We start from the raw sequence: 14,837 nt of genomic DNA, 5'->3' as shown, positions 1-14,837 counted from the left end.
GGTAACCTCTCTACCCCTCTAAAAATGTGAATAATATTTTCATACACATTGGATCACAAAGCTTGGGCTACTGCAACAGAAAGAACTGGCAGCAAGGGAAAATATGTTGATAAAAATAATCCGGTAATAACAACTGGCAAATAAGATTCTCAGGTATAATTAAAAATATTTTTCTAATATTGTGGCAAAATAATTTATACAACATGAAGCTCTGGCAACAGAGTACTTATTGAGATGGTTCTTTTGATAATCTACTTCTATGTCTATAAACTTGAAGATATAAAAACATTAAAAGGATACTATCTGGCATTCATAGGCATTAAATGGAAACATGTACATTTCCTGAGGACAGAACACAGTTCTTAAAATTTCAGTAAGACATTAATACTAAGAAAAATAATTTGGACCCCAGGGAAAAAAAGGTCACACCAAACAAAGGTTACCACGACGTTTACTTGTACACAGGAAGCGGACCTAGAGCTCAAACTGGACAGCACCTTAGAAGATCTCAGATATGACAGCCTAAATATATATATTTATATATATATATTATATATATATATATATAGTACGATAAATAGAGAAAGGCCTCGGCAATACAACTTGGGCCAGTGAAAATGAAAGTACAACAAATATATTTTTCCCTTCCATGAACTTCTAGAAATACTACAGATAAAAATGCAGAAAAGCATTCTGATCATATTAAAAAAAAGTGCCGAAGTAACAATAAAACCTGTTATCGTCGAATTCTGACTCGTAGAGACCCTATAGGACAGAGTAGAACTGCCCCATAGGGTTTCCAAGGAGGGACTGGTGGATTCAAACTACCAACCTTTTGGTTAGCAACCAAGCTCTTAACCACTACACCATCAGGGCAACTCTAAATGAGAACAATACAAACTGGATAAAGCCTCCCAAGGTGGATAAGCAAGTCCAAGGTAAAAAAAATAGCTTGATGTCTCATTTTAGTGATTACAAAACTCCCTGTTTTATATACTACCTCTATAATTCACTCACACTGCTTTCAAACATTGGTTAAATCCCACTGATGATGTGAGTGAGGAGCTAAATAGAACATAAAAAATACCATCACACTCAGCTTATATATAAGCCAATAAATAAAAGAGACTAAATCCGTTGATTTTTTTTATCATTCATATAAGATTAAACAATTTGTGAATGGGTATAATGAATATAGTAATGTTAGAAAAAAGCATTATTATCATGAGTTTTATCCAATTGGTCAGAACGTAAAGCTGAAGGGTTTTTTAAAAGGTGGTTTTTCTGAGAAGATTTTTATGGTTTTCGTACACTTTGTTTCCCTACTGCCCGGCATACAAGAGGCCCTCAGATAAACCTATTCAGAACAGAAGTGAAGAGTGAAGACTGTCTCCTGTGAGTCTGGGAGTTAAAGAGAACCCAAAGATAATAAGACTGGGAGAAAAGGTACATCCTTTCATTGCTGAAGAAAAGATCAAAGAGTTCAGCATCAGAGTAAAGAAATTTCTTCTAAACTGTCCTAGCAGATACCTGTCCTAGCAGATATTAGCAATGGGTAAGGGAGGAGAAATATTTTTGTGCAAATATTTTTCAAGAAAATATATTGAAAGATCACTTTTTAAGCCATAAATTACCATTTCCTTTCTAAGTACATCACTGAATTCTAAAACAGATTATTCGTAAATTCTGAATTTAAAAAAGGGAAAACAAAACAACAGGACAACAGGGATGAGGAGTTTTCTTACCTGTTGGCAGTGGCATCTCTGGTTGAAATAATTCTGGATTAAATATCGTATGATTCAATTGCTCCAAGTGAAACATCTGTAAAGGAGAAAATTCTTTCAATCATTATTTTTCCAACATTGCATTAAAAATATGAATTTGGAACACCTAAAACATAATTACAGGAACCAAAACTAAAGCCAAAAAAAAAAAGAGAAAAATTTCAAATCAAGATCTTAAAAATACTTTCATGAGACCTAGTGAGGTTCTCATGTGTACTGAACTTCACATAGGGTTGGGCTATGCTTATATGAGAAAGGGATTTGAGAATAACCTAGCTATAAAGTCCACAGAGGCAAGGACCTGGTTTATCTTACTCATTGATTTATCTTCTGGGCCAAGTGTATGCTATCACAGAGTAGATAATTAATATTTGTTGAATGAAAGATTTGAAGCTTGTACTCTTTTAAAAATATAATGCTGTTTCAACTGCAAAAGCCCAGAAAATAAGCATGTGAATATAATCCTGAAAGTCTATATATTTCTTTTATGGTGGTAAATACGCTTCTACCCTAGCCAAGAAACTTTAAGGCCTGGAAGAAAAAAACAGCAGTCCTGGAATAATTTACAGAAAGCTGAAAATATAATTTATAGTCCAAAGAACAGATGACTGAGCACTGAGTTCCCTCATTTTTTCCCACTTTTATTTTCCTAGCACAATACAAAATACTTGAGACTTAGTGGGTGTGGGAGGCTGAATAATGGCCCCACAAATGTCCACCACTAATCACCAGAAGCTGTGAATGCTATCTTATATGGCAAAAGGGACTTTGCAAATGTGATTAAGGATCTCGAGAAGGGGACATTATCCTGGATTATCCAGGGGGGCCTGATACAAGGACCAGGAATCCTTCTAAGAGCGAAGCAGGAGGAACGGAGTGAGTAGTAGAAGATGTGACAATGGAAGCAGGATGCTGGAGTGATGCAAGCCAAGGAATCAAAAGCCAAGGAATGAAGTGGTCTCCAGCTGAAAAAGGCAAGGAAACAGAAGCCTCCAGAAGGAATGCAACCAGCATCTTGAATTTAGACTTCTGACCTCCAGAACTGTAAGAGAATAAACCTGTGTTGCTTTAAGCCGCTAACGATGTGGTAATTTATAACAGCAGCAATGGTTAACTAATACAGTGGGCATGATATACATTTTGATGGAATTTGATTCTATCTTGATAACAGCCAGATAATTACTAATAATTACTTATCTCAAGAACGAATTTTTCTTTCCACTTGGTTCATTTAAGACTTTGAATTCATATTTATGAACTTGCTATTTGCTTGAGTCTAAAGAAGTCATCTGTTTGAAATATCTGTGGACAGCACAGAAACAAACAGTACATCACTCTTTTATAATGTGCTAGTTAGTAAGTGTGCTGGAATGAGTATTAAAACAGCAACAACAAAAAAGACCAGTAGTACAATTTGCCTCCTTGTCTTTATTAATAAATTATTGATGGTCTTGGGCACCTAAGAACCTACTGTGCATGGTTAAATCAAGAGTAAAAAAAAAAAGTGTTTAAATTAATTAAGAATACTTCAACTGAACTACTGGACTTGAAGGCTAAAAACCATAGTCTCAGGGGACATCTAGGTCAATTGACAAAATACAATTCATAAAGATAACGTTCTATGTCCCATCCTGGTGAGTAGTGTCTGGGATCTTAAAAGCTTGCTAGCAGCCATCTAAGAAGCAGCTATTGGTCTCTTTGCACCTGTAGCAAAGGAGAACGAAGAAAACCAAAGACTCAAGGAAGCAATCAGTCCAAAGGACTAATGGCCCACATGAACTACAGCCTCCTCTAACCTGAGACCAGAAGAACTAGATGGTGCCCAGCTACCACTACCAACCACTCTGACTGGGATCACAAACGAAGGTCCTCGTTAGAATGAGTAAGAAAATGTAGAACAAAAAACAGAACAAAAAAACAGACTTACTGGCCTGAAAGAGACTGGAGGAACTCTTGAGACTGTTGCCCTAAGACAACCTTCTAACTTGAACCTGAAGACACTCATGAAGGCCACCTTTCAGCCAAATAATAGACAGAGCTATAAAATAAACAGTAACACCCATGAAGAATATGCTCAGTAGAACAATTAACTATATAAGACCAAAAGGGCAACATTTGCCCAAAACCAAAGATGGGAAGGCAAGGAGGTACAGGGAAACCTAACTAATGGAAAAGGGGAACAAGGAAAGAAATGCCGAGAGTGCTGACACATTGCGGGGATTGCAACCAGTGTCACAGAACAATTAGTGTAAGAATCATTGATTGGAAAACTAATTTGCTATGTAAATTTTCACCTAAAGCACAATAAAACATTAAAAAAAAATTTCAGATCCAATTTTGAGGGGTATAAATTTTCAACTGAGGAACAGTAAGTTTGCTCCACTTTAATGCTTAAGAGTAAAGCTCATTGATGCTATTCACTGTTTGCTGAAAAGGTAATACCAGGAATTAAAAAAAAAAAAAAGTTACTGTAAAAAGGGCTCCACGTTATAGAGAATATCCATCAGTCTCAGGGCAGAAGAGAAGACCTAGCAGGAAAAAACTCCTTCCCTGTGGTCCTGCAGGAGGTTAAAACGACTAGTTAGAAGGCAAAAGCACTTATCTTAAGAGGAGGGGAAGAGAGAGATACACATTCTGCCTCAGACAAAGAAGAGAGAAACTGTGCTGTGCTGCAGCTTGCATTGATCATTGTGTCAGGGCTGGAGAGCAAATTCCAGAATTCACTAAAACGCTGAGGAGATCTCACTGGGGAGAACGTGCAAACTTCAGGAAAAATAAACCATGAAGCTCAAGGCAAGGGGAAAAAAAAAGAAAAAACACTTCAAGGGCCTCTCCTCTCAAGAATGGAAATATCAGAGCATGCCCCACCCCTGTTGCTGATGATCACAAAAATGCCCACATAAGAAAAAACTTTCGAAATGAGTGTTTTCCGCATGTTTTACTCTTGTGTGGCATAAAGGGCTATCTCTTGTTGATAAGATTTCCTGTGTACAGACAGGAAAGCATGGTTTAAAACCAAGCAGAAACAACCCTCATGCTGGTTTGTTTGCCTTTAATCGTTAGAGATAGTATATTAAAAGTGAAAGGTAAAACAAAGGTTTTTGATAATACGAATAGCCAAACGTCTTTCACACTGTAATCAAAGAAAATGTTCCTAGATTTATCCTATATCACCATTTTTACAATAAAATTAGAAAGAAGCATCTTAATGTCAAAGGCAATGCATATGCATTCTTTCTAAATCAATTAGAACATAACCAAGAGTAATGAATGCTATATAAGTTTATTTTGTTTATAGAAACCATACCAGACCCTTTAGAAAGTATTTCACTTTTGGTTTTATTTTTTGACTGATTCTTTGCATGTGTAAAATTGGGAAATTTATTTTTTCAGGTGGTTTGCTGCTAAAACTTAAATGTGAAATGACTATGAATATCAGACCAAGGTGTCTTGGTACCTAATGTTCCCTTTCCCTAGAATGCCTCCTTTCGTCCTTGTCTAGCCTAGCAAACTATATCTTCCAAAACTCAGCTTAAACAGACCTCCGGTGGAAAGTCCTCCACAAGCCTGCTCGTCCCCCGGCAGGACCACATGATCCCTCTCAACATTTCTGTTCCACTCCATGCAGACCCCTGCATTTATCACTATACGGAAATTACTTACATCTCTGTCCCTCCTGTTAGAATGACAGCTTCCTGAAAGTAGGATCTATGTATCACTTACTTTTGTCCTCCCACTTAGCCAGTGTTCTGGCACAGTAATGCCTCAATAAATACCTGGTGAATGAATAAACCTCAGTGTTTTAAATACTCTTAAAATCATTACGTTAACATTTTAGTATTGCCACTGTAACTACCCTGTTGCTGTTAGTTGCCATCAAGTTGGTTCCGACTCATGGCAACCCTATGTGTACAGAGGAGAACGGCTCCATAGGGTTTTTAAGGCTGTGACCTTTTGGAAACAGATAGCCAGACCTGTCTTCTGAAGTGCCTCTGGGTGGGTTTGAACTCAAACCTTTTGGCTAGTATTCGAGTACTTAACCATTTGCACAACCCAGGGACTCTTATAATTACCCTAGAGTCTGCAAATTGCTTCTAAATGGCTCATAAAATAACATATGTATGTATATGTATGTGTGTGTGTGTATTAGTATTTATATTTATAAAGCAGTTGCCGTCTAGTCAACTCTGACTCATGGCAACCCCATGTGTGTCAGAGTAGAACTGCACTCCATAGGGTTTTCAAGGCTGTGATTTTTTGGAAGCAGATCACCAGGCCTTTCCTCTGAAGTGCCTCTGGATGGGTGTGAACCACCAATCTTCCAGTTAGTAGCCTAGTGCTTAACTGTCTGTGCCACCCAGGGACTCCTTTTACATTTATATATGTATATAGACAAATGGAGAAAGAGGCAGAAGCAAAATGTTAATAACCAGTAAATTTATGTGAAGATTTGTTAAACTATTCAACATTTCTGTAGGCTTGGAATTTTTCAAAATAAAACGCTACGAGAAAAAATAAAAAGAACGCTAGTATCCCTTCACACTGCTGGTACATAATAATGAACAGGCTTTTGCTCCCAAAGAGTCCCTAATTGAAAGGTTGGAGGCTCGAGTCCACCCAGAGATGCCTTGGCAGAAAGGTCTGGTGATTTACTTCTCAAAAATCAGCCACTGAAAACCCTATGGAGCACAGTTCTACTCTGACACATATGGGCTCACCGTGAGTCAGAAATGACTCGATGGTAACTTTTTTTTAATGCTCCCAAAGCACTTTCATTATCCACCAAGTCTTTTCAACATCCCTGTGAGCAGGAGTTCCCAGGTGACATATATGGTTAAGCACTCAGTTACCAACCCAAAATTGGAGGTTTGAATCCACCCAGAGGTGCCTCAGAAGAAAGACCTGGCAATCTACTCTTGAAAGGTCACAGCTATTGAAAACCCTATGTGCAGTTCTACTCTGAAACACATGAGGTTGTCAGGAGTTGGAATTGACTAGATGGCAACTGGTTCTGTGGGTGGGAGGGATTAGCATTCCTAGTTTGCAAATGAGAAAAAGGGAGGATGGGGCCAGGGAGCTAGGTCACCCTTCTTGAAGAGCTGGTAAGTAGCAGTCAGCAATTATATAAAATCTTCAGATTCTAATTCTAAATCCAAAGGTTTTCTCACTACATCAGTCTGTCTCCCCATTAGATGAACTTTAAGTATTTTAAGGGGTTATTGTTTGGTCAGCAGCATATATAAAGTTTGTGCAACAATCTGTGTGATGGCAGGATTTCATTTAAGTTACTCATTTTATATGACATGTCCTCTCTGACCTCACATGGAAGGTCAGGAAACTGAACAAAATTTTAAATAAATTTTTACTAATTTCAGAGTTTTCCTGATAGTGAATTACTAATGTTGTCCCTGTATATATTTAAATATGAATACCAAAAAACCCAAACCCACTGCTGCTGAGTCGATTCCGACTCATAGTGACCCTATAGGACGGAGTAAACTTCCCCATAGGGTTTCCAAGGCTATAAGTCTTTACGGAAGCAGACTGCCACATCTTTCTTCCGCAGAGCAGCTGGTGGGTATGAACCACTGACTTTTCTGGCCAGCAGCCAAGTGCTTTAACCACTCCACCACCAAGGCTCCTCAAATATAAATAGTCACATAAAATTATAAATGAGGTTATATTATATAACTTACTTGTTCATGCCCTACCAAATATGGATCGTCTTCTGCCATTCTGGAGCTGTATATTAAAACAAAACAAAACTGTAAGACTGGAATTAACCTTAAAAATTCTATCACCATTCCCATTTTCATGCAGGAGTAAACTGTATCATTTTTAAAAGACTTCAAGACGTGGACATGTTGAAGCTCCTCTTTGGTATCTAGCCCTAACAGCAGGGAGACTGCACAATCAAAAAATTACCACTTACATATAATCCAGAACTCTCATGTCTAACTCACAAAACTATCTTGGAGTTTGGTACAACTGGTCTCCGTCTTCTCGATAAAAATCATGCATACTTGCATTTTTGGAAGCCATTTCTTCTTATCGCTCTCTAGACTTCAAGGATATACAATCTTAGTTCTTCATGTTATTTTCAATTCCTGATAAACTTTGGGACAGTCCTAGAACTGTCTCCAAGTTTTCTACAAGCCGTTCAAGTTGAGAAGCTCAGGAGGGATCACTCTGCTGTAAGAATGGCCAGACTAGCACTTTGCGTAGAGCAAGGAGAGGACTGCTCTAGTCTTCTAGGGCATTCCACTGAGGCGGGCCATTTCCTGCCACTTTCAAAGCTGTATAGAAAACCTGTAATACTAAAAATGCAATTAAAAAAAAGAGCCCTTATTATCAAGGGTATAGTCCCAGATTTAATTAACCCCAGCCATATATTTATTCCTTATAGGCCCTAGCAATATTCAATTACCCAGAGACCCTGACAGAGGTGAAATATCACAAGGTTAGATAAAGACAGTATCTAATCACATATTTTAGATTTACTTGCTTATGAAATAACTTCTCATTATTTTAAATATAGGTTAATTTTACTTTAAATATATTTACATCAAATTTTGGGTATATGACATCAAAATTAGAAGATTAAAAAAATGCTGAAAGCAATATTAATTCCTGAGACTAATCTCCCCCCCCCACCCCCCTTTTCATAAAGTCTATAAATCACTCTTAGGCACTTGGGGCTGTTGCTGAGAATGATAGCTGTCCACCAAAATCTGTTCTCCCTTTGTAATAGATCTGTAGCTGAAACACGACTGCTCAGGTGGGCTATTCTACACTCTTCCTTGGATTACAGATGACCATTTCAACTACATTCTTGCTGGGATGTCAGAACTGTTGTGTGTCACATCCACCTCTGGGCTTAAAGCCCTTGACACTCTTCCTCCATGTTTTGTTCTTTCTCTCTGTTTCTGGTTAAAACTCAGACATGGAGAAGACCCGGCTTCTACCACATAGGTGATGATGAATGGCCTAGGGGATGGCAGATCAATAAATGGAAGGACTCTAGATCCCTGAATGACACCATGGGGCACAGCTGCCCTGACCACCTAAACAGCTCACCCTGGTGAGAAAGAAATACTTTTCTATGCTCTTTAACCCAATGGATTGTTAGGTCTCTTTGTTAAAACAGTTTAGCCCTCCCACTAATGAGAATATCACCTACCACTCCAATCAACACAAAAGCCTCCAAAGAGGAACGGGATTTCAATGAAATTCCTTCTTGCTAGAGCCTGTGTGACTTGTGAAGAGGGAGAAAGCCTGGTGAGGACTCCTAGTGGGCCACAGAGTGGTGTCCAACTTTAAGAAAAAGGAAAAGGAAAGCTCTGATTCCTACAGAACAATAAGTTCATGCTGATTTGCAGGAAAATGTTTGCTAAAATCTGGGGACACTGGTGGTTCAGTGGTAGAATTCTTGCTTCCACGTGGGAGACCTGGGTTCAATTCCCAGGGCCAATGCACCTATCTATCAGTGGAGGCTTGTGTGTTATTACGATGTTGAACAGATTTCAGGGGAGCTTCCAGACTAAGATGGACTAGGAAGAAAGGACTGGAGATCTACTTCCAAAAATCAACCAGTGAAAACCCTACAGATCACAACAGTCCAATCCATACCCATCTGTAAGCAGGGGGCAGGAATGTGAAGCACTTTGTTCTGTGGTGGATAGGGTCGCCATGAGTCAAGGGCCAACTTGACAGCAGCTAACAACAACGATTTGTCTAAAACAAGAAATTGCTGATTGAAGATATACAAACAGCTGAACCTTCCTGCTAGAACAAATCTCAATTAAGACAAGCAGCTAAAAGAGTGAAAACCTGATATGGCAAAGAGGCTTCAATCTATTAAACATTCAGAAGAGTACTGCCACTTGTTGGCTATGTGATCTTGGATATACAACTAAACTCACAGGGTTTCTGTTTTCTCACCTGTAAAATGAGATATTTTGATGAGGATGACCTTTGAAAAAGGCAGAAATTTGTTGTACTTGGAATGTGTCAGTAAGCTAATAAATGGCTTATTCAAACAAAAAATCCCCTAAGTCATATCATTGTTTTTGGAAACTTGAACTTTTATATATACTTAAGTGTATATCTACATTAAAGAATCATTAGCACAATTTTCAGTTATATGAAGAATACTAGTAAAAAAAAAGAATGTTACATTGACATACAGTGCTAACATGAGTTATAACATTCCATGTGAAAAATCCCTATCCTTAGAACACCACAAGAGCCCAAACTTACAAGAAAAATACTGTCATGGATTGAGTTGTGAACCCCAAAAATATCTGTCAACTTGGCTGGGTCATGATTCACAGTACTGTATGATTGTGTAATCTGATACTATTTTCTCATGTGTTGTAAACTCTATCACTATGATGAGGTTATATGTGATCTCCTTATGTGTTGTAAATTCTATCACTGTGATGAGGTTATACCGATGAGGTTTACAAGATTAGATAGTGTCTTAAGCCAATCTCTTTAGAGATATAAAAGAGAGAAGCAAGCAGAGACACATGAGAACCTCACACCACCAAGAAAGCAGTGCCAGGAGCAGGGCACGTCCTTTGGACCTGAGGTTTCTGTGCTGAGATGCTCCCAGACCAAGGAAAGACGGATGCATCATAAGGACCTTCCTCCAGAGCCGACGGAGAGAGAAAGCCTTCCCCTGGGGCCGACGCCCTGAATTTGGACTTGTAGTCTACTGGACTGTAAGAGAATAAACTTCTCTTTGTTAAAGCCATCCACCTGTGGTATTTGTGTTAGAGCAGCACTAGATGATTAGGACAAATACTAACATCTTTTTATTTGTCTTAGGCTTTCCATTAATCTGGGCTGAGCACCTAAATCTTCTCAAATAGTCTTGTCTGTGGTCTTCAAAAGAAAAGGTGAGATTGCTAAGGAGAACACTGACAGAACCCGTTCAGGAGCTCTATTACATTGATAATATATCTATTTTAAACCTGTGGATGGTTTTCCAGACCTCTGAAAGTTTAGATTTAATATAAATAAAGCAGCCCTCACCCTGATTAAAAAAAACTCAACTAAATCTGCTTTATTAGAATTGCTCTGCCTACCATCAATGACCACCCTGACAAGGAACAAAACAGACAGTCCCTAAAAGAGCAGGAGAAAAGTGTGGAACAAAACTCAAATTCATGTAAAAAGACCAGACTTAATGGTCTGACTGAGGCTGCAGGAACTCCTAAAGCCATGGCCCCTGGACGCTCTGTTAACCCAAAACTAAAACCATTCCCGAAGCCCACTCTTCAGACAAAGATTAGACTGGACTATAAAACAGAATAATACTCATGAAGCGTGTGCTTCTTAGTTCAAGCAAATACACGAGACCAAATGGGCAGCTCCTGTCCAGATGCAGGATGAGAAAGCAGGAAGGGACAGGAATTGGTTGGATGGACACAAGAAACCCAGCGTGGAGAGTAGAGTGTGTAGTCACATTATAGGCATTGCAACTAATGTCACATAACAATATGTGTATACGTTTTTGTATGTGAAATTAACTTGAGCTGTAAACTTTCACCTAAAGCACAATAAAAAAAAAAGAATGGCTGCAGTGTTATGCTCGCTATCGTAATTAAAACCTTAGATTGCTAAATGGCAGGCACTGGACAAAGCATCAAGTTAAACAAAGTCTTTCCTCCAGCACCCACCCATGATTTATGTACTAATGTGTTCCAGAAGATCATAGTTTGAAAGGCCCAACAAGCATCAACAGCAGCCTCAGGAGCACCTGGGTGATAGTTAAAATCTGAACTTCACAGTTTTAGCAAGCCAGTTAAATTTATGGTAAAGGGCTGAGGTCGCAGAAACCCTAAGGTGATGTCAATGTTAATTTATCATTTAAAAATAAAATGTCAAAGTAAACCTAGAATCATTTGGAAAAGATGAATCACTGAGCAATATTTGCATTAATTGTAAAGCCGGTTTTAATTCTAAAAATTTAAATTATCAACTAAGCCTTTGGAACTGAAGCATTAGAAAAGACCAGGGAAAACCCCTTCTACACCCCTTCTCCTTCTGTCCTTCCCCTCCCTTTCCCTTTGCACAGTTCTGTGCTTTTGAGGAAGGATCTCGAAACAGAAAAGGAGTTACTCAGCTGACAGGGGAGAAGATGAGTTTAAGCTCTCTCTCTCTCCCCCAGCTGTGAGGTTTTCAGGAAGATTTTCACACCACAGAGGAGAAACAGAAAATGTAGCTAACAAAAACAAAACAAAACAAAAACCAGTTGCCATCGAGTCACTTCTGACTCACGGCCACCCCATGCGTGTCAGAGCAGAACTGTGCTCCATTGGGTTTTCAGTGGCTGATTTTGTAGAAGTAGATCACCAGGCCTTTCTTCTGAGGTGCCTCTGGGTGTGTCTGAGCTGCCAACCTTTTGGTTAGTAGTTGAACACTTAACCATTTGTGCCACACAGGGACCTTGCAGTTAGCCCTTATGGTTGTTAATTGCCACGGAGTTGATTCTGACTCATGGCGACCCCATGTGTGCAGAGTAAACTGTGCTCAATAGGGTTTTCAAGGCTGTGACCCTGCGGAAGCAGATCACCAGGCCTGTCTTCTGAAGCGCCTATGGATGGGTTCAAACAGTTAACCCTTAGGTTAGCAGTCAAGCGCTTAACCATTTCCACCACCAAGGGAGCTCTGTAGTTAGCTAGTAATGAATGAAATATTTTCCCCAGTGAATTGTTTGTATTTTTTCACAAGAAAAGCTTGATGTTAAAACTGAAATGCCTAAAGGTTTATTACCCGCACATGTGTGATAATACCATCATTAGCACCATAGTCTCGCACTGGGCCTTCTCAGTGAAGGCAGCAAGACTGAGTGAATTAACTTTAAAGCCACAGGACTGGACCATTAAAGGATGGAGGTGGGACATTCCTCTACATGTAACTGGAGAATCGTTGTAAGATCAGAGATACTCAATTTTTTTTGATCATTACCCCATTGTAAGAAACTCATTTTACACAACAAACCCAGAACACACGACTGTGTGCATACACAACCAAAATACAAGCTTCACTCAGATATAGTCTTTCTATTCTGTTAGATTTCATTTTTAAAAAATGTTTGTAAAGCCCATTTAAATGATCATGATCCACTAATGGATCATAATGTACAATCTGATAAACAGAGTTTTAGGTGCCATCCAAAAGGTGCAGGTGGGAGTCAGAGAGATAAAGTGTTTCTATTTTCAAGATTATATTCAGCTATAACAGATGCTACTTAAGTATAATTTTAATACCTCATCTTGGATAGCAATGAGAACGAAACTACGAGAACAAGGGTGAATTTTTGCCATTTCTCTTTTGGATAATAAATTGAGAAAGGATACATCAGAACCTCTTCCCATAGAGGAATTTTTCAGAGGAAATGTGATATAAGGTATATGCACATGTGTGTGGCTATGATGTGAACCATTCAATGAGAGTATCCTTTGATTCTGCCACTCTACTTCTAGGAATCTGCCCTGAAGAAGTATTTGAATAAGTGTGCAAAAACTAAGTACAAGGATACTCATTTTGGCAAAAACACTGGAAACAAGCCAAATGACCCTTGACAGCAGATTGTTTAATTATAATTATATTATGTTCCTACAGTTAAATATCATGCAACTATTAAAAATAATAATTCAGATACATATACTAATAGGGCAAGTTTTATTCCCTAAGTTATACATTTTCATAAAGTTTTAATTTTCCAACTCAATTATATAATTGGAAATACATATTTCTAAAGAAAAAAGAGGAAAATTAAACCCTCTTCTGAACTTAGAGTTTAACTCTAACATCTGTAACAATGAATGACATACAAAGAATAAAAATATGATGTACGACTGAGCCAAAAATTTTTAAGCAGTAGTGGAATTTTCCTTCTAACAAATTAATAGAAATTATTTACTTTAAAGAGGCAGTTTATTTACATCTTTCTGATGATATAACGCCTTAGTGATGATAAAAGAAAAATTAAAAGTTCCTTTAGTTATTTTCCTCAGAGTAGCTGATTACTGAAACTTTTGGAAACTGAATTAATATTTGCGTCCAACCATATTTAGATTTTTATAGACTTGTTGTCTATATGTTTCCACTCCTTCCATTTTCAACTTCCTATTGTTTCATTCACGGCTCATCTGTCAGTTTGTTGTACTTTGGGGGCTTGGGTGTTGCTGTGATGCTGTAAGGTACGCCACCAGTATTTCAAACCAGCAGGGTCACCCGTGGTCGACAGGTTTCAGTGGAATTTCCAGACTCAGTCTGGAAAGAAGGGCCTGGCCATCTACTTCTGAAAAAACTGGCCAGTGAAAACCTTATGGATACTAGCGGAACATTATCTGATACAGTGCCAGAATATGAGCCCCTCAGGTTGGAAGGCACTCAAAACATGACTGGGGAAGAGCTACCTCCTCAAAGTAAAGTCAACTTTAACAATGTGGACAGAGTTAAGCTTTCGGGACCTTCATTTGCTGAGGTGGCGTGATTCAAAATGAGAAGAGTGGTAACATGGAATACGCAAAGTATGAATCTAGGAAAACTGGAAGTTGTCAAAAATGAAAATAAATGCTTGAAGATAGATATTCTAGGCATTAGTGAGCTGAAATGGTCTGGTATTGGCCATTTTGAATCAATCATACTGTCTACTATGCTGGGAATGACAAATTGAGAGGAATGGCATCACATTCACTGTCAAAAACAACCTTTCAAGACATCTTGAAACACAATGCTGTCAGTGATGGGCTAATATACATTTGCCTATAAGGAAGACCAGTTAATATGATTATTGTTCAAATTTATGCACCAACCACTAAGGCCAAAGATTAAGAAACTGAAGATTTTTACCAACTTCTGCAATGTGAAATTGATCAGATATACAATCAAGACACATTGATAATTACTGGTGATTGGAATGAGAAACTTGGAAACGAAGAAGGATCGGGAGGTGGAAAATATGGCCTCAGTGACAGAAAAGACACCGAAGATCACGATAGAATTTTCAAGATCAATGACCTATTCATTGGAAAC

The 14,837-nt window shown here is 38.4% G+C and overlaps 1 protein-coding gene across 4 annotated transcripts in view; it reads right to left on the bottom strand.

The window, feature by feature from the left end:
• Positions 1–14,837, bottom strand: part of NFKB1 (nuclear factor kappa B subunit 1) — a 137,882-nt gene that overhangs the window by 100,355 nt on the left and 22,690 nt on the right. For 2 of the 4 annotated variants that reach the window (XM_004380249.2, XM_023734736.1), the window contains exons 1-2: positions 7,481–10,153; positions 1,746–1,821 (exon numbers count right to left, since the gene is read on the bottom strand). In XM_004380249.2, coding sequence (XP_004380306.2) covers positions 1,746–1,821; positions 7,481–7,600 — 196 coding nt within the window. In that variant the 5' untranslated portion in view covers positions 7,601–10,153. Of the gene's footprint in view, positions 1–1,745; positions 1,822–7,480; positions 10,155–14,837 lie in introns of those variants that run through there. The other 2 variants (XM_023734735.1, XM_023734734.1) reach the window with 2 other exon arrangements.

Source organism: Trichechus manatus, unplaced genomic scaffold (assembly GCF_000243295.1).
Source record: "Trichechus manatus latirostris isolate Lorelei unplaced genomic scaffold, TriManLat1.0 scaffold00071, whole genome shotgun sequence".
NCBI lineage: Eukaryota > Metazoa > Chordata > Mammalia > Sirenia > Trichechidae > Trichechus > Trichechus manatus.
This window is presented reverse-complemented; position numbering and strand designations above follow the sequence as displayed.